This window comes from Pelobates fuscus, chromosome 3 (assembly GCF_036172605.1).
Source record: "Pelobates fuscus isolate aPelFus1 chromosome 3, aPelFus1.pri, whole genome shotgun sequence".
In the NCBI taxonomy this organism is placed as follows: Eukaryota; Metazoa; Chordata; class Amphibia; order Anura; family Pelobatidae; genus Pelobates; species Pelobates fuscus.
In genome coordinates this window covers 299742699-299767935 of record NC_086319.1, presented here as the reverse complement: position 1 = coordinate 299767935, position 25237 = coordinate 299742699, and the positions used below count along the sequence as shown (strand labels likewise).

Sequence of the window (25237 nt, the reverse complement as noted above, 5' to 3'; positions counted from 1 at the left end):
CAATAAATTACAATGAAACAAACATATGACAAAAATTTATATAACGCATCAGTTCCCATTTATGGAATCTTGGAAGAACACTTATTACAAAGCCCTTCGGCATTCCAGTTGTTGTGGACTACAAAAGTTAACCATGATTCCTATAGAGCATATTCGCTTAAAATAGATTGTCCACAGAAAAAAATAAAAAAGGCTAAAATACTGCCACCAGTGCTTTAGGAATTGGGATAATTTATTTTTGTATTCACAGTAACAATTCCCTTATGAATGTGTTAGGTTTGGAATATGGTTTTCCAATGTGGTTATGTTAAACATTCTTATCTTCTTCGTCCACAGTGTATACCTATCTGAAGTCTCTTCAAGATCATCAACAACTGGACACAAAGATAACATTTTATTAGAAAAATATATAACAAAGAAAATAGTTGTATGTGAACTGATATAGTGGTTCTTTAAGAAATAAACACATTTAATACTGTATCTAAATAGAAATATAATTTTTATCATAGTTTTGAATATTTATGTGCTTCGTGTTCAATACAAGATTTGAATAGGTCAACCATCAATTAATTATTATATACTTTTCCCCAATAAACAATGATTATAATTTAAAGCCCAACAACTAAACCGGAAAGTGCATTTGTTGATGCACTTTGTCAATCTTACAGTCACGGTGGACTTTTTATCTCTGACATAATTAATCCACTTTTATTTACAGTCACATACATGTATTTAGTTATCCTTCATTAGTTATCCATGCCATTATTAACCCATGCTGAAAGCAGCTGGAACATCAAAAAGGTTTAATTCTATTTATTATTCTAGTCATTAAGCAGTTCTTGGTCCCCATTATTTCACCACCTTGACCTGTATTGAAGTTTACTATGCACACGTTCCTTATCCCAAACAGATACTACTGATTAACTATCGAAACCAGGACATTGATAGACAAGTTCAGACCCTTTTAATGAAATGGCTTTTCACTCTTCAAACGGATGTCATTTGTGGTCATGTAACAGAGAGCATTTCAGGCCTTCTAACCCAAAAGTCCACGCCAAAAACAGGGGGAAAAATCCCAGACATGATTAATGCAAAGAACGATTAATTTGAAAATTGATGTTGGCTGAAACTTTATTTGGTCTGACCTGGCCACGGGACAAAATAACACAGGTCTAGTATTCAGGCCTGTGATCTGAACTCACTGATATCCAGACCAGGGTCCAGGTCACCAAGGGACAACAAGGCTTTATGTTATTCGTATTGGTGCCAGCAACACATTAAGATGTAGTGCATGCCAACTTGGAAAGCAGTTACAAATAGGAAGAAGTAAACTGTAACCCCTGAAGCATTAAAGTATTTAGCTATGAATTTGTATGTAGGAGTTCTACTGAGATACATGCAATGGCATTTTTAGTAGTAAACATTTCTTCTGAGAAATAACTTTTTAGATTGACGGTGCGTCTGTTTTTTTTCACTACCACTGTACATCAATCTCTTAGCATTAAGAAAGTCAGGGGGCGGAAAATATAAGAAGACAAAAAAGATGTCACATGCTTCCTTTTATTCCTGGTCTTAGAATTTGAGTATTGCTTAGGTTTGAGTCTTCATTTTCTTAATGACCCTGTAAGAATCTTGAATAAAAAGGAACGGAGCATCAAAGTAATGCTTCACACCACAAAGCTCCTATGTGAATGTGGTCAGTACAAAGTGCAAGAGTTTATAAACTGGCAAAATGAGTTTCAACTTGTACAAGTCTAAGTGCAGACATATCCTAGAGTAGACGGTGCATAGTTCTTTCACAAGCACACATTTAAGGCTTTTGGTGTGGTCCCAGTAGTTTAAGATGTCAAGATGTCCAACCCAACAGTCTTTTCCAATGCTGAGAAAAGGCCTTGGAGTTGCTTAACCCAATGAGAAGCAGTATAAACAAGTAAAGCGCCATCATAATGGCAAACCGGTGTGTTGAAAACCAGGATGGCTCCTTGGATCTATTAATGACAGAAACAAGAATATAAAAACAGTTAGACACGAGACAATTACCATATGATGTATCACCAGTGCCCTCATCTTGCACTTTCACATGCCCAGCAGTAATCCATGGACTACTAGGCCTAGCAGATGGGTACTTTTTTGCGGTGTCAGTGGTATACACACTATGACAATCTGATATAAACTCAGTACACAAAACAAAACAAAAAAATCTCTGCATAAATATTACAAAAGATACAACAGCAAGCATGTGGAACAGAGGTTCTCCAGCTGTTGCAAGAGTGCATTTACCTCAATGCCTCATAAAAAGTGTAGCCCAATAACATGTGGAGGAACCAGTGTGGATATCCCTGGTTTAGTGCTTTAATTATTTCCACGTGTTTCCACTCAGTAATGCAGTCGGCATAATATACAGTTGTTTTTTCATCATCATTTCACAAAGTAACCTGCATATTTTTGTATATTAGTGGGAATATAAATGTATAGTTAATCCCATGCTCATGATGTATGTTTATGAGAATGTGATTTGTTTCTTATAATCTTCGATGCACCAGAACAATTGACTTGTATACAACACCCTGCCAATAAGCTCAATCCAGGATGGAGTATTAGGCAGAAGGAGATTGCTCATCTCAGCAGGAAAGGTAGGGAGGCCAGAGGGAGACTGACACGGGGGAAAGGTGAGTAAAATATATATATATATATATATATATATATATATATATATATATATATATATATATATATATATATATATATTTTTTTTTTTTTTTTTTTTTTTCTTAATTGATTCTGGGGGTGGGGGGCAGAACTAAATAGTAACTTGTACACTAAAGTGTTCGGTATACATACGAGTATTCCTTGAAATATTTAAGTATTAGTTTATCTATATAAGTGTTAGGGGTTTAGCTAGCACCCTGTAAATATATGATTAGGATCATACTGAAACTGCACTCTCATATTTGGTAGACTCTTTAAACTGTACAGTAATCAGCAAATCAGAATTATTTGGATAATATAGGCAGCCCTGCAATTTCTACCCACCTTCTCTTCGGCTGTTTTTGAGAATACACCAAAATGTATTTTACTCGCAACAACTGGTTATTTGTCACAACAAAGTATTTCTGTGGCACATCTCCCCCTTCACTGTTCCGCGCCCTTGCTCGCTTCCGGTCGATTTCACATGAATCTGAAAAAAAATATACCAGAAACAGATATATTTAGAAATGAAGGCCGTTCTAGTTTAAAAAAATAAAATACAATGTGTATATATATATATATATATATATATATATATATATATATATATATATATATATATATATATATATAATCAGAGAAAAAATCAGAGCACTCATAAAGGACTTCTTTTTCAGTGTTTACTGTGACAAACGGTTACATCAAATCATCAAATCGACGTTTCGACCCTTTAGGGTCTTTTTCAAGATCAAATAATGTGTGAGATAAGAGTTTAAATACCAAAATAATAATGAACAACTCACCAATCTCGTGTGTGCGGCTACTCGAACCCGGAAGTGTTACACCCCCTCACGTGACTCATAGGACGTCTGTTGGTTGCTAAGCAATGGAGTATAAACTCCGTGAGTGAACGGTGAATATACCGGAAAACCCGTGCATAGAAACATATAGTTCGGAGACATTACGAGATCCCGAAAGGAGATCATAAAGTGTTATTTAAAAACAAATGAATATGAGAACATATTCAAACGGAGGATTTCTAGTATGTCAAAAGATGTCATAGCAGGCCAGATGCCGAAAAAATCTAAACTGTGACAAAGTGATAAAGATGTGTACGTGAGAACGTGAACAAAAAAACAAAAGAATATATATATAAACAATATACGGCAAAAAGCCTCAAGGACATACCACTAAAGCTGACCGTAATCGATGACATAAATGTAAACATTGGGATATTAAGAAAATTTAAAGGTATGTATTATACAATATTATCTACTAAGGTCAATGGTTGTAGGTAACAGTGATAACGAGGTTAGATATCAATATCAGGAAGACGACATATGGCTACCAAAATACACTCATAAAAACATAGTTTATGAAATGTATTCATTTAGTCCCTTTGGGGTGACAGTGTCTAGACGGTGTATCCAGTAAGTTTCTCGTTGTAGTAATAATTTCGATCTGTCTCCTCCTCTGGGACTGGGTGGTACATGGTCAATAGCCATAAATTTGAGGGTAGGAAGTCTATGATTTAGTTGAAGAAAATGTTTGGCGATGGGTTTGTCGGATTTTTGGTCCCTGAAGGCAGTGGTAATGGTAGATCTATGACCTCGGATCCTTTCTCGGAGGGTTAGGTCCGTTTTTCCAACATAGGACAGACCACACGGACAGGTGATGAGATATATTACGTGGTCAGTCATGCATGAAATGTAGTGGGTGATGGGAATTCGAATGCCACTATGTGGGTGAACAAATGAGCTGCCCGTATTCATGTGGCTGCAGGTGACGCATCCACTGCAACGATAACAGCCTTTCTTGGTAGGTCCTGTAGATTTCTGGTAACATCTGATGGGATCACTTTTAACGAATAGATCTCTCAGGTTCTTGTTTCTCCTTAGGCTAATATTGGGTTTTTGAGAGAAAATTGGTGGTAAATTTTTATCAGAGCCTAAGATGCCCCAATATTTGTGCATAGCTCTTTGGATTTGTGGGGTACCTGTGTGAAGAGTTAGTGGTAAGTACATCCATCAACAGATACTGGTATACCATCGATTTGTAGATGATATTTTTTTAATTTGGACGGGAATCATTGACAATTTGGAACAGATGATCAACGAAATTAATTCCTCAGAACTTCCGGTGAAATTGACACTCACTGTGAATACCCAGATTATCCAATTTTTGGATGTCTCTGTATATAAAGATATTGAGACTGGTAAATTGGGCTATACTCTCTATCGCAAGGAGACCGCGAGGAACACTCTACTTCATTTCAATAGTTATCATCCATCAAAGTTGAAAGAGTCACTCCCAATATCCCAGTACATGCGGGTGTTGAGATACAATAGCGATCTTACGAATCAAGCACACCAACTGCAAGAGATGACCGCGAGATTTCTGGCCAGAGGTTACAGCCGTGCAGTCCTTGATAGAGCATTGGATAAAGCCAACAGACACATGACAAGGGAACACATGGAGACTGTTAGAAACATACCTACTGCAACCAAGATGTACTTACCACTCATTCTTCACACAGGTACCCCACAAATCCAAAGAGCTATGCACAAATATTGGGGCATCTTAGGCTCTGATAAAAATTTACCACCAATTTTCTCTCAAAAACCCAATATTAGCCTAAGGAGAAACAAGAACCTGAGAGATCTATTAGTTAAAAGTGATCCCATCAGATGTTACCAGAAATCTACAGGACCTACCAAGAAAGGCTGTTATCGTTGCAGTGGATGCGTCACCTGCAGCCACATGAATACGGGCAGCTCATTTGTTCACCCACATAGTGGCATTCGAATTCCCATCACCCACTACATTTCATGCATGACTGACCACGTAATATATCTCATCACCTGTCCGTGTGGTCTGTCCTATGTTGGAAAAACGGACCTAACCCTCCGAGAAAGGATCCAAGGTCATAGATCTACCATTACCACTGCCTTCAGGGACCAAAAATCCGACAAACCCGTCGCCAAACATTTTCTTCAACTAAATCATAGACTTCCTACCCTCAAATTTATGGCTATTGACCATGTACCACCCAGTCCCAGAGGAGGAGACAGATCGAAATTATTACTACAACGAGAAACTTACTGGATACACCGTCTAGACACTGTCACCCCAAAGGGACTAAATGAATACATTTCATTCACTATGTTTTTATGAGTGTATTTTGGTAGCCATATGTCGTCTTCCTGATATTGATATCTAACCTCGTTATCACTGTTACCTACAACCATTGACCTTAGTAGATAATATTGTATAATACATACCTTTAAATTTTCTTAATATCCCAATGTTTACATTTATGTCATCGATTACGGTCAGCTTTAGTGGTATGTCCTTGAGGCTTTTTGCCGTATATTGTTTATATATATATTCTTTTGTTTTTTTGTTCACGTTCTCACGTACACATCTTTATCACTTTGTCACAGTTTAGATTTTTTCGGCATCTGGCCTGATATGACATCTTTTGACATACCAGAAATCCTCCGTTTGAATATGTTCTCATATTCATTTGTTTTTAAATAACACTTTATGATCTCCTTTCGGGATCTCGTAATGTCTCCGAACTATATGTTTCTATGCACGGGTTTTCCGGTATATTCACCGTTCACTCACGGAGTTTATACTCCATTGCTTAGCAACCACGCAGTCATTTTCACAGAGTTGATACTCCATCTCTTAGCAACCATGACGTGCGCACGCACAGACATCCTATGAGTCACGTGAGGGGGTGTAACACTTCCGGGTTCGAGTAGCCGCACACACAAGATTGGTGAGTTGTTCATTATTATTTTGGTATTTAAACTCTGTTATCTCACACATTATTTGATCTTGAAAAAGACCCTAAGGGGTCGAAACGTCGATTTGATGATTTGATGTAACCGTTTGTCACAGTAAACACTGAAAAAGAAGTCCTTTATGAGTGCTCTGATTTTTTCTCTGATTATATACCTTGGACGCCGGTAGCACCAAAGGCTGGAATTTGCTATAGTCCTTTAAGGGTGAGTGCCCAATTCATATCTATATATATATATATATATATATATATATATATATATATATATATATATATATATATATATATATATATATATATATATATATATATATATATATATATATATATATATATATATATATCTGCATGCTACAGACACACACACAAACACACACACACACACACACACACGTGTAACAGCCTAGCTTCAAGGAAGTTGGATAAACACACAAAAATGGGTTTCTTTCTTTAGAGAGCAGTAGTGGTTATGATACTTAGAGTGTTCCTTAGATGCTCCCTACCAACACTACTACTAGGTATGATAAACTCACTAGAGCGGTTTTGAGATTGTTATTTTCAGTTATGGCGTATGTGGACTCCTGTGATTATATATATATATATATATATATATATATATATATATATATATATATATATATATATATATATATACATACATATATACATACACACAGTTGCAAGAAAAAGTATGTGAACCCTTTGGAATGATATGGATTTCTGCACAAATTGGCCATAAAATGTGATCTGATCATCATCTAAGTCACAACAATAGACAATCACAGTCTGCTTAAACTAATAACACACAAAGAATGAAATGTTGCCATGTTTTTATTGAACACACCATGTAAACATTCACAGTGCATGTTTAGGTGAGTGCAGCCCTCCTGACTTTGTTTATAATTGTGGGGGTCTAGGCCAACCCCTGGGTTTTGCACCCCTCCCTGTCACAGGTGTCTCATTCCAGGATCCTATTTAGCCTTGACTTGCAGAGAGTCCCAGTAAGGAAGCATTTCCCAAGTGAGAGGATTATTCTCATAAGAGCAAGCATTAGGCTGCTAGAGTAGGACCTGCCAAGAATGGGGTACTTTGATGCAGTTGGCAGGCTTATGCAATGTATGATCATACAATGTAACCAAACCCCCATTATTTTCTACCTAGGTGAGGTGTTTTTAAATAGTACTATTTAGGATTTGAAATCACTGTTTAGTTAATAAGCGAGTGCACTGGTTTGTATATTTTGTATTTTGGTCCCAGTAGCACCCTGTAATATATGCATGTTTAGGTGAGTGCAGCCCTCCTGACTTTGTGTGTGTGTGTGTGTGTGTGTATATATATATTTTTTTTTTTTTTTTTTTTTACTCTCCCCTTCTAGCACCATCTTCTGCACTGTTTGCTTGTTTTTTTTCCCTCTCTCTCCCCTCTCACTTTCACACAAGATATTTACAACCCTCTGCGAGAATGTGGTCAATTTTCGAACAAACCTGTGTCTTATCTGCATTCATGTCGCTTTAACCCCTGTATCACAACTCATCTTTGAATTCTATGTGTCATCTTGCTCAGAAATGCTTTAGACTTGAGAAAGGGAGGTTCTCACAAAAGCTGGTCATTAAAAAAATTCTGTTAGTCCAATAAAAAAAAAGGTATTACAAGAGTGGAGTGATGGGAGTGAGCGCAGACCTTTTCTTTTTGTATTTGTATTTCCCTCCAGTGGCCATTAGAGTAACTAAATGACCTCCATTTGTTTAAATATACATAGGGATTAAGGAGAGAGCGCAGGTAACTTTTTCTTTGATTTTTACTATATGTATTAGCTGATGTGTACTGTAGTCGTTGCTGCCGCCCAGGAGTGATGGCAGTGAGCGCAGGACTTTTCTTTTTGTATTTGTATTCACTTTTTGTATCACACAGCTAGGTTACAATGCTGCCGCCCATCCCATGTGTTCCCTATTAATATCTCTCTCTCTCTCTCTCTCTCTCTCTCTCTCTATGTAATAAAACGTTATATATATACACTGCTCAAACAACTAAAGGGAGCACAATAATAACACATCCTTTATCTGAATGAATTAAATATTCTTCTGAAATAATTTGTTCTTTACATAGTTGAATGTGCGGACAACAAAAATCACACAAAAATTTAAAAATGGAAATCACATTTTTCAACCCATGGAGGTCTGGATTTGGAGTCACACTCAAAATTAAAGTGGAAAAACACACTACAGGCTGATCCAACTTTGATGTAATGTCCTTAAAACAAGTCAAAATGAGGCTCAGTAGTGTGTGTAGCCACGTGCCTGTATGACCTCCCTACAACGCCTGTGCATGCTCCTGATGAGGTGGCGGATGGTCTCCTGAGGGATCTCCTCCCAGACCTGGACTAAAGCATCTGCCAACTCCTGGACAGTCTGTGGTGCAACGTGAACGTTGGTGGATGGAGCGAGAAATGATGTCCCAGATGTGCTCAATTGGATTCAGGTCTGGGGAACGGGTTGGCCAGTCCATAGCATCAATGCCTTCGTCTTACAGGAACTGCTGACACACTCCAGCCACATAAGGTCTAGCATTAGGAGGAACCCAGGGCCAACCGCACCAGCATATGGTCTCACAAGGGGTCTTAGGATCTCATCTCGGTACCTAATGGAAGTCAGGCTACCTCTGGTGAGCACATGAAATGCCACCACACACCATTACTGACCCACTGCCAAACTGGTCATGTTGGAGGATGTTGCAGGCAGCAGAACGTTCTCCACGGCGTCTCCAGACTCTTCTCACGTCTGTCACATGTGCTCAGTGTGAACCTGCTTTCATCTGTGAAAAGCACAGGGCGCCAGTGGCGAATTTGCCAATCTTGGTGTTCTCTGGCAAATGCCAAACGTCCTGCACGGTGTTGGGCTGTAAGCACAACCGCCACCTGTGGACGTCGGGCCCTCATACCACCCTCATGGAGTCTGTTTCTGACCGTTTGAGCAGACACATGCACATTTGTGGCCTGCTGGAGGTAATTTTGCAGGGCTCTGGCAGTGCTCCTCCTGTTCCTCCTTGAACAAAGGCGGAGGTAGCGGTCCTGCTGCTGGGTTGTTGCCCTCCTCCACGTCTCCTGATGTACTGGCCTGTCTCCTGGTAGCACCTCCATGCTCTGGACACTATGCTGACAGACACAGCAAATCTTCTTGCCACAGCTCGCATTGATGTACCATCATGGATGAGCTGCACTACCTGAGCCACTTGTGTGGGTTGTAGACTAGAGTGAAAGCACCGCCAGCATTCAAAAGTGACCAAAACATCAGCCAGGAAGCATAGGAACTGAGAAGTGGTCTGTGGTCACCACCTGCAGAACCACTCCTTTATTGGAGGAGTCTTGCTAATTGCCTATAATTTCCACCTGTTGTCTATCCCATTTGCACAACAGCATGTGAAATTGATTGTCACTCAGTGTTGCTTCCTAAGTGGACAGTTTGATTTCACAGAAGTGTGATTGACTTGGAGTTACATTGTGTTGCTTAAGTGTTCCCTTTATTTTTTTCAGCAGTGTATTTAGCTTTGTTCTTTTTTTTCTAGTTGTGCATAGTTATTTTATGAAACTGAAATTCAAAGGCTTAAGGGACACTGCAGGCACCCAGACCACTTCAGCTCAAGTGGTCTGGGTGCTGTGTCTCTTTTGCACCTAGTGCTGCCATTTCTACCAGACAGCCACTAGAGGGCTTCCGGAATCGAAACGGACCTTTGGTCCGTTATTGGACGCTGGGCATCCTCACGCTTTGCATAAAGGACCTCCAGCATCAGATTTTTTTCCCCATAGGAAAGCATTGATTAATGCGTGGACAGAACCTGATTGAGCGCCGAGGGACATTGGTAAGTGACTGAAAGGGTTTTAACTCCTTTAGCACCACGGGATGGGGGAGGAGCACTGTAGGGAACCCTTTACTCTAAGCACCATGACCACTTTGATTAGAAGTGGTCATGGAGGTTGGAGTCTATACATGCAGTGTTTTGCTACGAAGCGCTGCACATAAAGAGTTTAACCCCTCTTCTGCTGGTGGTGTAACTCCACCTCTGGCAGCATCATTGGGGCTTAGTCAGCCCAAAACAAGAATCCTGGGTGGCTATTGTCAATTCTGTGCATATTGGACATCTGAAGTCAGTACACACAGGGACAGCATGATGGCAATAGACGACCAACGGCTGTAGAGGAGGATTGTGCTGAATTTGAGAAATTGGTCTCAGCTTTGGCATGGAGGCGAATTATTGCTGTATTTTTGTATTTATTTTTAAGAGGAGTTGAGGGACACTGACCTGCACATCAAGGGTTCCCCCAATCAAAAACAGTGTTTTATTAAAACACTATTTGGTTGGGATAACAATTTAAGTAAATATTACTATACTGGATGTGGTAATGGTAATTATGATAGCACCCAGTTAAAAAAAAATATATATATTTTTTTCCTCAGTTAAGCAATTAGTATGTGAGTGCTCCCCTGGTCAGACTAACTCACCTTTCTTCTTCGCCTGACACTTTACATCAGGATGATCTATCATTTCACAAACTGCTACACAGCTCAGCACTGGTCCTAAAATGCTATGACACCATCCATGACCATGAGGGCTATACAGAAGGGCCAGGCTCAGGTCACTTGTCAAGTATGTGCCTTCTCCAAACAAGGAAGTCTGAAAGAGGAGATCAGAGACTTATTACTAGAGCAATACAGACCTTTTATAAAAGTCAGAGGATTATTCAGAGTAGCTATAAAACATGTATCTTCTTACTTCTTTATAAAAATCATAATTTATACAGAAACTAGCAATATTGAATGGATTGTCTTTAAATTATAGATATTTTACTTTTGTCTTTCAGGAGAATTTGTCAGCAGTTTTAAACTTTTATAGCTATAAAAAAAAGGTACTAACGATCCACAAAGCCATAAACAGCATAACCTACACACACACTATTTCTATATTGTATAAATATGTAGACACACACACACACACACACACACACACTATATACACACATAAATGTATACAGGGCTTGAAATGTTAAGTCCTACACTACTAGCCAGTAGACTTGAATTCAGCAGTTACTAAACAACCTGGCCAGAATTTACCTGTGGGGTCAAACTGCTTCAAACAAATTTGTGCACGAGTCTACTAGCCAGGGCTTGAAAGTAACTCGACACTGCAAGGCTAGAGAGTCCATGACGCACTTACCAGTGATGCATTTAATTAGCTTGGTTTCTATGATGAACTAAAATGCTACAGAGAACACAAAATGCATGACTTCAGTGATTCCCAGGTGGGGATGCGAGAGGTTTGGTTTACACTTCGTTTTCATACATTGACAATCAAATGCAAGTTACACACACGTACTTTAGTTTACTAAATGGTTTACACCGGTAGCAAGAATGTTCATATACACACACAGAAAGATCACGCAAAGTGTCAAACCTTGTTAAGGTGGCAGTGCAAGCCATTGTGGAGTATGGAATGGAAATTCTCCAGCCGACTGCCATGCAAAGCGTACATCAGGTCCCTCTCGCCACGTATCTCCTGGAACTTGGCGTTCAGCTTCTCGCAGTATTCTATTTCAAACAGGAAGTCAGGGGTGGGCAGAGCAAGACTGGGAGAGCCTAGCAGGGCTCCGATTTCCTCATACTAAAACAGCAAGTGAGGGGCAGCCTTAACTTAAGGCTGGTATTATAGGACCATAATGGTTAGTACATACATGATTTACGCTGCTGGTTAATTCATATAGACTAGATCACATTTTAAGAATCTATAAACAGTTTTGTAATTGTGATAACATTGTATAAAGATGCATTGAACCTCTCTAACCATTTTGGTAAATTTATATTAAAGATTTATATAGTTAGCATTAATTGGTAAGTTATTACTGGAGACCAAAGACTAGTACCTCAGTTTACTACACAGAGTAAGTAGAACTCTGTAGCCAAGCTACTGAATTCTGGGTTAGCTAACCAGTAGATCTGTTCCTTAGAGTGATTGCTAAGAAAGGACGGTGTTATGGGAAGAGAGATTGGTTTGCCTTTATTTTTACTGGTTGTATTTTTTATTTTAGATTATTTGCCTGCCCCTTCTCCTAGTATTATTAGTGTGAGTGGGGGTAAAAAGGGTCATATTTTGTGGTGGAGCTTGGGGAACCTTGAGTTTTCATTGTTTCTTATGGAGAAGCCAGATTAGTTTATTACACACTGCACCACTGAAAGGTCTCATTTAATTGGCGTAGCTCACCTACTAAAACATTACGCCTGGTCTCACTAGGAATAGCATTTCCACCAATAAAATAGCTTTTTTGGAGCCCGTGAAACCACAACATCATTTGGTTAATGATACCAAATAGTGTTGCAATTCCCATGGTTTCCTGTAAATAACTCAAGCCGGAACCCTTTAACTAATTGGATTTGCAGCAAAGTTACACCAGTAAGTTAATACTAATTTGGGTATAACTTTGCTACAACGCCAAAAAAAATATGTCTGTCAAGCTCTAGTAAATTGAGCTGTATGTTTCTATATCAATTAAACATATTGGATGGATGTATTTTTTAAGACATGCACAGAAAATAACTAGGTAGAACAGAAGTATTAAAACACTTTCCCAAAAGAGGCAATTTATTCATTTGAATGACCTCTTCATAGTAGGATTTTTATAACCGGCTCAGACAAATTAAAAAAGGATTAGATGATCATTAGTCAGAAGGCAATGGCTCAAGTGAGATCCAAGGATTTTAAGGTAGGGGAAAAAAATGAAATTGCATCAGTTAAGTTGTTCTTGTTTGCCATTAAATCCATTGGAAAACTGTCAAAAACAGCAGCTTGGCGGGTTGGTTAATAATTTGGATTTTGAAGTTTAACGCTTTCACTGCTAAAAACATGAGTAAAAGATGACTATCCGGGGGCGGGGCCTGACAATCATGGCGACTGGTTGTGTTTCTTGTGAGCTCCCAGGAACACACAAGGCAAATCTGCTATTTTGGCTGAAATATCCAAAACCGGGCACCAAGCGACTTACCCTTAACTACATGTAACGAAGACCCGACCTGTGAATGTTTCCAACAGTCTTTTCAAGCACTCCAGACACCGAGCTCCACTGAGGCCTAGTGAGCGCTGAGGAGGGGAGAGGCGGCCGCTCTCCCAGACTGGCGCGATCGAAGTTCTGACCATGCACCTGGAGCCCTGCTACCCCCCCCCCCCCCCTTTGGACCGGTGGGGGTTATCCCGGTCCCCACCCTGATGGCTCCCAAACCCTATCGGAGAGCCGCAGCAGAGCCGCAAACACCCGCGAGCACGGTGGAGCACCATCTAAGATGGCGGACGACACGCGTCTACAGATCCCTGGAGGGGAGATACCTGATACATACCGGCGCCTAGAGGCAATCTTCGACGCCTTCTGGAGGGAGCTGGAAAGCAGGCTGACACCCACTGAGACCACCGAGGCACCTCCTGAACCATCCCGCTACTCCCCGAAGCGCCCTACTGCACACACCACGAGCCCGACATACCGGAGACAGCGACGACAGCCTAAGCGGCGTAAGGCGGTAAAATTAGCCGACCGGCAAACCCCGAAGCTTTTTAACCCCAGCACCATGCAGAAGGAAACGCACAGGGTCAGAGAGAGGAGTAGAATGCAACTGCAGCACAAAATTATGCAGGAGTCTCCCCTGGCTGACAGCCTGAGAAGCCAAGCACTCTGGGACACTAAATTCCCTATAAGGGGGATAGGATGACCACCAAGATGGGCCTCTGACCCCAGCGCCTACCCAGTACGGGGTACCTGGGCTGTACTGGACTTCTTGCTTGCTATACTTGTGTTCCTTACTAGCGATGCACCTCACACTTTATTTACTTTGACAGGTCCAGAGGGTAATGCAATCTATTCTGCTGCCATTCCTATAGGGTGTTAGGGTGTTGGGGCTGTCTGGGGTGGTATACTCTACTGTATCCCTTACCTTACCATGACTATCTACACATAGTACCTATCTCTTATCAGTAAGGGGATATGTCATATGCCATGCTTGTTAATTATTCTACTTTTACTACTCTTATGTTTCACCAACGTTACTGCTACTATATACTATAAAATTGTGCATTGCCTAACGATTACCCTACTTGTTACTTATGCTTAGCAGCTCGAGGATTGCCTTTGGGGTACCTCAAGCCAGTTTGTGTCCATTATATGCACTGCAAAAATAAAAATTTAAATTAAAAAAAGATGACTATCCATTCCTTAATACCACATATACCACGACACCTTTGCAAACAAACATATTTAGCAAAATGTGCCCATTTTAGAGTGGCGTGCATGAAAAACAAAGATTATTTTTGTCATTTAAAAGAAAAAAAAAGCCATTTTGTCTATACATGCTGAAATAAAAAATAAATTTTACACATTATTTTCTAAACTCCAACCCACTTGACAGAGAAGGTGTGACATGGTGCAGAGTGACGATAAAATAACTTTATAAGGGCATAATTCCCATATAAAAAAAAAAAAAAAAAAATAATATATCGGCATTTAGGATGTAGTTTTGCATGACTAAGGCCTATGGGCTGAAACTTCACAATTTTTATATCCTAGCACATGATTTGTCACAAAGAAGTTATCCAATACCACTATCAGAATATTCCATCTGAGTCTTAATGTATTCTGGTTATGAAATACAAAAAATGCAAAGGATTCAGGTGTTCATATTGTGTCCAAAATAAATTGTTAGAGGGATTTGTATTCTGTTTCTGAGAAATGCACTTTTCAAAAGCCTTGTTCTTCTATTTGAGAAAACAATACTTTACAAATGCTTTTTGTTTGGGGGAATTAAATTCATCAGAAATACAACATTTAGAGGATGCAAGACCACTGAAAGTACCATTATGTCCAACTATATATTTCCAAGGTTTTAAAAGGTTAAGTTTGCACCAAACATTTTATCTCTACAGAATTACTCACCATACTCTGTGTCTGTCATCCCTTTTTTAATAAAGTCATTATTGTGCACCTTACCATTGCATTATTAAAACATAATGTAGGATAATGGAGGATTTATAAAAGGTGACACCATCACAAATGTAGGACGGGGTTCCTAAAGTGGAACATTTGCCCTGGAAACCAATGGTAATAGCAGAAACATTAGGTTCTGCGATACTTTTAGAACTCTGTCCAAATATTCTATTTGCAAGACTTTTTAGAAATCCCCAACAATGAATAGTCTATTTTAGTCTTTGTTTTCTCTGTACAGAAAAGGGCAATAAAGTGGACCTGTCTCCGTTATTGTTGTATGCTACATGTACGCTTTTTATGCCAATAATACTGATTTGCACAAAACCCTAATTGTTGTTGTACAATAACTTCTCAACACTCATGAATATACTTCTGTGCAATAGTCACAAATCATAAGGCAAATCTTGAAAAAGGACACGTGCACAACATACAGAGAAACGTGGTCTGAGATTCTAAATGAACAATGCCATCTGTGCAATTCACACATCTTGCATAAAACTTGCAGTTTTTTAGAAACACAAGCTCTGGGAGTTACTGTGTGTGGGGCTGTTTGGTTAAATTGGACTCATGATAGCTGAATGTTGTATTACAGTCTGACATCGTACTTATCTTAGTGAGAATCTTTCTTCTAGGTCAGCTCACTACAACTTAAAGGCTATATTTTGCGAAGGACTTTTAGAACAGGCCATTATTGTTTCGATTACCTACAAAATTACCATGACAGCTCAGCTTTCACTTTATTCTTAATGTACACTTTAAACATGCTGCATCTGCAAACTTCAAACAGACACATAACAGGTTGCTACCATTTGTAGATTAGCATCCAAGCACAAAACACTTACCTTGTTCTTATTGACACTTTTGATGGTAAATATTTTCTCAGATAAAATCCAGCTCAGGAGTTCTATTGATTTATTATCCCAGCCTGTTTTTCTCTGGATGATATCTCGAAGGCAGGGCAAACCATTTGTGTCAGAAATCTAAAGAAAAGAAAATAAAAAAAAAATAAAATCAATATTTAGCAACAAAAGAACGGTCTAGAATTCATCATTACGAAAAATAACATCACAGCTCTCAAATGCGGGATTTCCAGTGGAGGCAATAATTTTATTTAGTTTTATTTAGTTGAAAAACTTCAAATGAATGTTTATAGAAGAGAAAGTTACAGTAAATTACGTCCATGTTTAGGTCACGCTGAGGCTCTGTGACGTGCCACTGAAGGTAGGTAAGTGCACATAGTGGGACAATGACAATGTTTACAAAGGCTATGGAGTGTAACTAAAGCTCAACCGTTTGTCAACCTCCTGATACTACATAATGAAAAAATGGCACAAGTGTGGCTAAAACCAGCTTGAGAACGGAGCATGGACCCAACAAAAGGCAAGCTATTTAAACCGTTATTTTTTTTCAGTATTCTCTTACGTCCTGTTTTTTTGCGCTCCCTAAGGTAAAATGGTAATCCAGAAGTGGACCCATTGCTCATGGTGCCTAGAGGGGTATACTTCACTGATGAGGTCTTACAAGGCTCAAACAAACATCTGGGGTATCTGTAACTCTCATGCAGAGGGAGCTGGCCTGCATTTGACATTTGAGTGGGGACCCACTGAAGGTAAGACAGAGCTGCTTTCATTACCCACACAATATAATTTAATCATTTTATTATTTTTATAGCGCCATCAGATTCCGTAGCGCTGTACAATTCTCTACATTTAAGTACCCTGAATAAATAGGTTTCTCAATTTATTTTGGCAAACACACTACTCAAATGAAGCCATGAAGAAAGCAGCTCAAACATGTTTTACATTATAAAAATTGTTTCAGTTCACGGTTTTATAGAAAATGTATAGGTAGAGCAGTCTAGGAAGTAAAATATTGTTTAATTTACGGTTTCCTTTTTTCTATATTGCTACAGAACTGTGCAACAGGAACTTTTTTTGGATTTCAGGGAATCCCATAGCTGTAGCACATTGCAGTGGTTATTGTGCCATTTGTTAATAGTTTGACTCTTTATCTGGGATTTTCCTAGCATGACTCCCCACTCCCTCACAGATGGAAGTGAGATTTATAAGCTCTCCTTTGTTAAGCTCTGCAAGGCCTGGCTTCCTCTCGCCCACCCAGTTTCACTCTTACCTTATAGAATGCTTTTACAGCTGCTTGAGATCTCACTCAGTTACCTCCTCATCACCTTCACAACTAACCAGTGGCTGCAATTGTATAGTGCTGTGGACTATGTTGGAGTATAAATGCGAGAGATGATAACAACATGGCCAGCTCTTTGGCTAAGAGCATCAGCTGATGTCTTTCAGCCTATGAGCTAAGCCACCAGGTGTGTGAGTGTCTGGCTGCGGAGAGCAGTGCCCAGATAAGAAGCAAACAGTGGTTATAGTGCTTGGAATGTTAATTTAATGTTATGTTTAAAATTTACTAGAATTCAAATGTTTACATACCAAAGCGTCAAAATCCTTGAGCTGGTCTATGGTGTAGAAGGGAGGAAATGGTCTGAGCACAGAGTCTCTTTTGTAGCTCTTCAAAGCAGAGGCAAAAAGACTGCATTTTAAATCAGCAGCCAGAGGATCCCTTGAAACAATGTGTTCCACCATTTCTTTACAAAGTTCACTGGTTGACCTGCAAATAATAATAAAAAAGTCAAACATTACACCTTCCTACCCATTAAATGTCATATTCTTTGTTCTGTCAAGCTAAAGGACCAAAAAGGAAAAAAAAAAAATAGGACTTGACCAGTGTCTACTATATTATTGATGCCAGGGAAGTTAGAAGCAATAGTTCAGGAATATTCAGGTAAAGGAGAACTTCAATTCCCTGCATAACAGGGCCATTATCAAGCTGGACTTACGTAATCTGCTGAGAATAGACATAATATGATGGCCATACATTAAATAGGAGTAGGATTGGTTTGGACTGTTTCCAAGCACTGTTGTTTGATTTAAATAAACTATTAATTTCAAATCAGTTCTATTATAACATAAAGAATGTAATGTAAAATGCATTAACTATATTTGTAAAAAGCTTATACGCTGGTAGAGCAAATACATAAAAAGGCTAATAAAATAGTAGATAAAATTGCAGAGGGTATCCACGGTTTCTGACAAAATGGTTGCCAGTACCTTTTGCTGCATGAGTGGAAATGGAACCAACTTACAGTTTAGTAGATTTTGCCCTTAACTGAAACACCACTACACACATGGGTCTAGATCCTTATGAAGTCCTTTATTAGCAGGCACAATGAAATTAAATAATTTTTGTCAGGTTAAAAAGGAGTAAGTTCTCATGGGCAGCTGGCTGCTGGACATCAAATGCTGAGGAGATCAGTAGTTCCAACTAAATGTTCTGGTCTTCCCCACATGTCACAAGATGATATTATGTTGAAGATATTCGTCCATGTATAAAACTCAATTGTATACGCGCCTTTATGATTGTGTATGTAAAATAACAGTACAGCACGTCAGTAGTATGGTACCCCAAACATTATATGGGTTACATTTGTGCAATTTGATAATGTTTTATTGACTTATCAGTGATCTTTGGTACTGTGGTTATATGTCCTATGTTGGAATGAACTGCATTTAGCACGCTTTTGACTATTTAGACTCAGTATATCATGTTAACATGTAAGTATCTTTAACTTGCCCGTTAATCATTTGGCCACGTACGGCCTGTATTAGCATGCATTTTAAAATGGGATATGCTCATAGGCTGAGGGATCATTCCGTACACTGGCCATCATATGTGCCTCGATGTCACATGTTCCGTCAGGATGCACAATTACATCACATGCCAAGCCAGAAAGTGAGCACACAATTATGGCCAATATCCGAGGGTCCATCCCATTTAATTGTAGCATTACCTATGTAACAGGTATAAATAAGACTGGCAGTGTAGAGCCAGATTGAGGAAAGCAACAAGCCAAAACATTAAGGCTGTGGTCTGCACTCTTGGCCAGTGTACCTAAGGTAATATTGGTGGGTTTAGGTTTTATACTCCATTTGCTTTGTTTGCACATGCATCTATATTGTATATCTAAATATGCTTTTGCTTAATATGGTGTTAACACACTTATGCTATGCAATTTAAAAAAAGTGTTAAAACTATTGCTATTTTTGTATCAATAACTACCGTATTTTTCGCTCCATAAGACGCACCTCACCATAAGACGCACCTAGTTTTTAGAGGAAGAAACCCAGAAAAAAAAATATTCTGAACAAACTGTCCCATAGTGTTTCTTACTATGGGACAGTTTGTACAGAATATTTTTTTTCTCCCCTGTCCCATAGTGTCCCCCCCTCCCATAGTCTTCATCCACCCCCTCCCCATAGACTTCATCCACCCCCTCCCCATAGACTTCATCTCCCCCCCCTCCCCATAGACTTCATCTCCCCCCCCTCCCCATAGACTTCATCTCCCCCCCCTCCCCATAGACTTCATCTCCCCCCCCTCCCCATAGACTTCATCTCCCCCCCCTCCCCATAGACTTCATCTCCCCCCCTCCCCACAGACTTCCTCTCCCCCCCCTCCCCACAGACTTCCTCTCCCCCCCCTCCCCACAGACTTCCTCTCCCCCCCCTCCCCACAGACTTCCTCTCCCCCCCTCCCCACAGACTTCATCTCCCCCCCTCCCCACAGACTTCATCTCCCCCCCTCCCCACAGACTTCATCTCCCCCCCTCCCCACAGACTTCATCTCCCCCCCTCCCCACAGACTTCATCTCCCCCCCTCCCCACAGACTTCATCTCCCCCCCCTCCCCACAGACTTCATCTCCCCCCCCTCCCCACAGACTTCATCTCCCCCCCCTCCCCACAGACTTCATCTCCCCCCCCTCCCCACAGACTTCATCTCCCCCCCCTCCCCACAGACTTCATCTCCCCCCCCTCCCCACAGACTTCATCTCCCCCCCCTCCCCACAGACTTCATCTCCCCCCCCTCCCCACAGACTTCATCTCCCCCCCCCTCCCCACAGACTTCATCTCCCCCCCCTCCCCACAGACTTCATCTCCCCCCCCTCCCCACAGACTTCATCTCCCCCCCCTCCCCACAGACTTCATCTCCCCCCCCTCCCCACAGACTTCATCTCCTCCCCCTCCCCATAGACTTCATCCCCCTCCCCATATTCCTCTCTCCCATACTGTCCCCCTCCCCTTGTCCCATAATTACTTACCTGTCTTGTAGCGTTGGCCGGCAGCACAGGGCGCACCGCGGTAGTGGAACTTGAATTTCATGTTCCGGTTTCCGGCGGGACTGAAAGGAAGTGCGCACTCAGCTTGTGCACACTTCATTTCAGTCCCGCCGGAAACCGGAACATGAAATTCAAGTTCCACTACCGCGGTGCGCCCTGTGCTGCCGGCCAACGCTGCAAGACAGGTAAGTAAAGCTTCATATTCGCTCCATAAGACGCACAGACATTTCCCCTCACTTTTGAGGGGAAAAAAAGTGCGTCTTATGGAGCGAAAAATACGGTATTTTTGTTTAAAGGGATACTATAGTGCCAGGCACTATACAAACTTGTATTTCTGGCACTCTCGCTCCTCCTGCTACCAACCTCCCTCGCGCCGCCCGTCCAGGTAAATAAAGGGTTAAAAACCTTTTACTTACCTGATCCCAGCGCCAATGTCCCTCTGTGCTGGGCCAACACTCCACCCCCTCCGATGTCGATGCAAATGCGCGGTAAATGCCATGCGCACATTAGTCCTCCCCATAGGAACGCGCTGAATCAATGCTTTTCTATGGGGAAAAGTCTGACACTGGGTGTTCTCATGCAGAGGGTTGGGACGTCCAGCATCAGATATCGGACCAAAGGTCCGTTTCAATCCAGGAAGCCCTCTAGTGGCTGTCTGATAGACAGCCACTAGAGGCTGACTTAGGGCTGTAATGTAAACATTGCAGTTTCTCTGGAACTACAATGGTTAACATTGCATCACTATGTGTAAAAGGGACACTGCACCCAGACCACTTTGATGAACTGAAGTAGTCTGGGTGCCTACAGTGTCCCTTTAATGACATTGGTGTGCAATGGTTTGATGTTTATTATGTATTTGCTATCCTAAATAGGACATGGGAATTAAGCACCCAAGAGAATTTATCTGCATTTAGTATTAAACCCCTGAAGCGCTACCTACACCAATTACTTTTACAGTTCTAAGATGGAGTCAGAAGAACCTTGTGACAATACAAGATGGAGGAGCCAGAATGAAAAGGACAAATACTAAAATCAAACATGAGATGAACTCCCGGTCTAGGGAAATTGATTTATAACAAGAAGCAGAAATAAAAGGAAATGTCTGAACAGGACACAATGCTCTGTTTGCACAAAGTAAGTTACACATCAGTTCTCCTGTTTAACTTGGTGAACAATGGCAGATAGGCATATCTTATGAAAATACCAACTGCCAGTGAAAAAAAGCTTAACAGCAAAATACATATATTGTGATAAAGAAATCCAGAGAACTGTGTCCAGACATCATTATGAAAACTGTGTAGGTGCAGAAAGAGAAATTATTTTGAAAGATGAGGAAGCAGCTTCAGCTGAATCTGGTGAACGGAGTACATTAATGCCACAGTTATGAGCATCATGCACCCTAAATAAATGAGGAAGGAATGGGTGCTCAAAAATACAGACTAATTTCTTCCAAATGTTAAATTCACAGGTAGAGCAAGTCCCTATCAATTGTTCAGCCTTAGTTAGCCTTTTTTACACAAAGCCTACTCTCCTGTAGCCAGATGCTCCGGCTCTCAGATGACAGGAGTGGCGGGCTTTGGGGACAAAGGGAGCATAGTCCTATCCCACGCTGGGAACTCAGGGGGGGGGGGGGGGGGATCTTGGGACGTGCCCTTGCATGTTTGTGTGGTAAACCCCTTGCACAGGGTTATGCATAAAAGCCGTTTGTGGCCAATAAAATTGTGTTGTACTTCCAGGACTTTGTGTCGTCCAGTTACGGGAGGGGGGGATGAAAATGGGTGTCCTTATGCCCTAACTGGTTCCCGGCCGGCTGATGGAAGGAAATTAGCGGAGGTAACCAGTTGTCAGTTCTTTTATTTCTGTACCAAACCATGCACTGATCTAAAATAAAATTTTAAAAAATTGGAATTTGGCACCCAGAACAATTCCTGTATTGCCTTGGTAAATGCCTCCTTGGCATTTATGGTGCTATTTGTACAGTTTGCACATATTTTTAGGGAATCAAACAGATTTCACACCAAGATAGCGCACTGGTTAGGTTCCGTGACAGATTGAGCTTGTCCAAGTAGAAATTCAGAAGCATACAAATCCAAGTATCAGGAGTTTAGCAAAACATATTGTCACATATAAAGAACAAACTTCTTGTGAGACAATATATATTACAAATATAAACAACAAACGTTTTGACACTCTCGTATACGGTTTATGACTGTGACTTTAAAAGACGTGTCAGTACTCCTTGTTTATTTAACAGTACATAACCTTTATATACACTCTATATTTTAATGTAAGTTGCTGAACATTAATCTTTAGTGTATAAATAGAGAAATGCACTTGCCTAAACAACTCGCCAAACAACACACAAAAAAATAAATAAATACAAGTGTACCCTATTCCACCATAATAATACTGTATATTTTGACTTACATATGTATAGCAATGCACAGTTCTGTCATAAAATCTGTACTTTTCAGTTAAATTTTACTGGTATATTTATATTTAAAGTGTTACCAATTGCCAAAAGGAAGGGTAAATCTCACAATAAAAGGTATATCTCTGCAGTAAATTACCTAACACCAAAAATAGTATTTGGTCAGTAAATGCTGTGAATGTTACTGTATTCTGAAAATTAACCCATAATTGTAAAGTTATTGTGTAATTAATTTGAATTATTTCTAACTCCCCTGATAATTTCTGACACCCCATGGTGTGAGTCGCTTCCCTTATTAATTACTTATCTTTACTTCCTGTCTGATGGTACTCCTACCCCTTCCTCTGCTGACCAGTACCACTAGCCCCCCTGCCCTGATAGCCACTGTCTCTCTTACCTGTCAGTAGTCTCTTCTTACTATGGCCATTGGCACTTCCGTATAGCGACGTGTCCTCCTGAGGCCCCCTATGTGAGCTGTCCTCTGCATTGCCAGAAGAAGTCTATTAGAGGAGACATAGAAGCTGCAGGCAAGAACGTGTGACAAACACCCGAGTCGTGTGAAACCTCAGCGTTCTCTTAGCTTCAGTGCGTGGCACTCCCTGGAGGCATAAGGCTGCAAAGCATGCAGGGAGTTGTAGTTCAGCCTGGTCTGCCAGGGTATTGCTAGGTTTTGATTGTATTGTATGATATGTTATAAAGTATAAACAGAATAAAAGTTCTGGCTTACCTTGACACCATTAATGCCATTGCAGCAAGATTGTAGGCAAAGAGTAACAATAGTATAACTATTACTGCGATTAATATACCCCATGCTGTATATCAGCATTTAGGAGCTGGGCTGTTAGCTTGCACTGACAGTCATTAGTGACAAATAAAATGTAAATACATAGCCAATAAGAAGATAAGAAATAGAAAATTACAAAATGTAAATGTTAATTTGTAATACTGATAATACATTATGTCCCTAAAGAACAGCTGTCAAGTCCAGAGAAGTGACCGTTTCTTGTTCACTCATACCAGCATAAAGCTATTTCAGAATTTACTGGGGTAAATAAGGTTGACTAAACTTACCAAACCTGCAAGTCTGGGTAACTTCTCCACCCCATGAAGCATCAGCAGCCAGAGAAATACCTTACAAGTGCATTCGCAACTGTAAACTTGCATGGGGTTAACTAAATTGCATGTTTTGCTCAGTGTTGCCCCCCAACAAAGCATGTAAAATAAAATAATGTATCAAGACTATTAACATTTTTTTTAAAAATAACACGTTTTAATTAGCTGTCTGGTTGTGCTAAAATGTGGGAAGTGCCCGTTAATCGTTAAAGCAGAACTGTCACTTGTGGTATCATTGCAAACTATGTATCTGTATCTGATGTATACGTCTATCTTCTCCCATTGTACAGTGCTACGGAATTTGCCTGCGCTAAATAAATAATAAAATAATAATAATCTTCTATGCATATGCGTTCGTCTGTCTGCTTATGTATGTAAATTTGTTGGTGTGTGTATGTGGAACTAACTCGGTATGTTTCAGTTCGTGTATTTAAGTGCTTGAGAGTAGGCCCGTGTAGGTGTCTTAATTCTCCTAGTAATGTTTTACAATATACGAAAGCCATATTATGCTTATCACTTTCTTTCATTCCTATTAGCGGCAAAGCGGAAAAAAGAGAACAGTAGATGTGATAAAAATCCAATGTTGGTATATTATAATAGAAGATAACTAAATGATGAAATGTAATACTCACAACAATTCCAGCATGAGATTATATTAATAACCTTAAACATCCAGTATAAAATCAGACTTTGCACTCTTTGCTTTCTACAATCCAAAAAGTTATTAAATGAGGCTGAACAAACTAGTTTAGTACCACAACAAGTAATCATAATTACATTAGAAACATAACACCTTCTAATCTAATAGAAATAGCACACTCTATATGTTACCAATCCTTTCTTTGGAGATATGGTGTCCTGTAGAGTGTTCCAATATGAAAGAGAAAAGGAAAATAACTAAATATTCTCAATCTCCACCTTTTGTTTTAATATTAAGTTGATAGCTTCCTCCAGGGTGAAAGGGGTGTGGTTTCGAGAATAATAGTACAGCA

At 40.1% G+C, this 25237-nt stretch overlaps 1 protein-coding gene across 1 annotated transcript; it reads right to left on the bottom strand.

The window, feature by feature from the left end:
- Window positions 1–214: 214 nt before the first annotated feature.
- On the bottom strand, window positions 215–23647 carry PARP16 (poly(ADP-ribose) polymerase family member 16). The gene is made up of 7 exons (XM_063448784.1): window positions 23530–23647; window positions 17957–18134; window positions 16352–16489; window positions 11945–12151; window positions 10996–11167; window positions 3034–3178; window positions 215–1988 (listed from the first exon to the last, which is right to left on the bottom strand). Exons 2-7 carry the CDS (start codon window positions 18107–18109, stop codon window positions 1847–1849), a joined length of 957 nt encoding a protein of 318 aa, XP_063304854.1. The 5' UTR covers window positions 18110–18134; window positions 23530–23647; the 3' UTR covers window positions 215–1846.
- Between the last annotated feature and the right edge of the window lie 1590 nt (window positions 23648–25237).

Excerpts from the sequence above, each read along its gene's own strand:
- PARP16 (XM_063448784.1), bottom strand. The coding sequence starts at position 18,109 with ATGGTGGAACACATTGTTTCAAGGGATCCTCTGGCTGCTGATTTAAAA. Across the intron at positions 16,490-17,956 it reads TCAAGGATTTTGACGCTTTG|ATTTCTGACACAAATGGTTT; the intron begins GTATGTAAACAT and ends TCTTTTCTTTAG. Across the intron at positions 3,179-10,995 it reads GTGTCAGGCGAAGAAGAAAG|ATTCATGTGAAATCGACCGG; the intron begins GTGAGTTAGTCT and ends ATTTTTTTTCAG.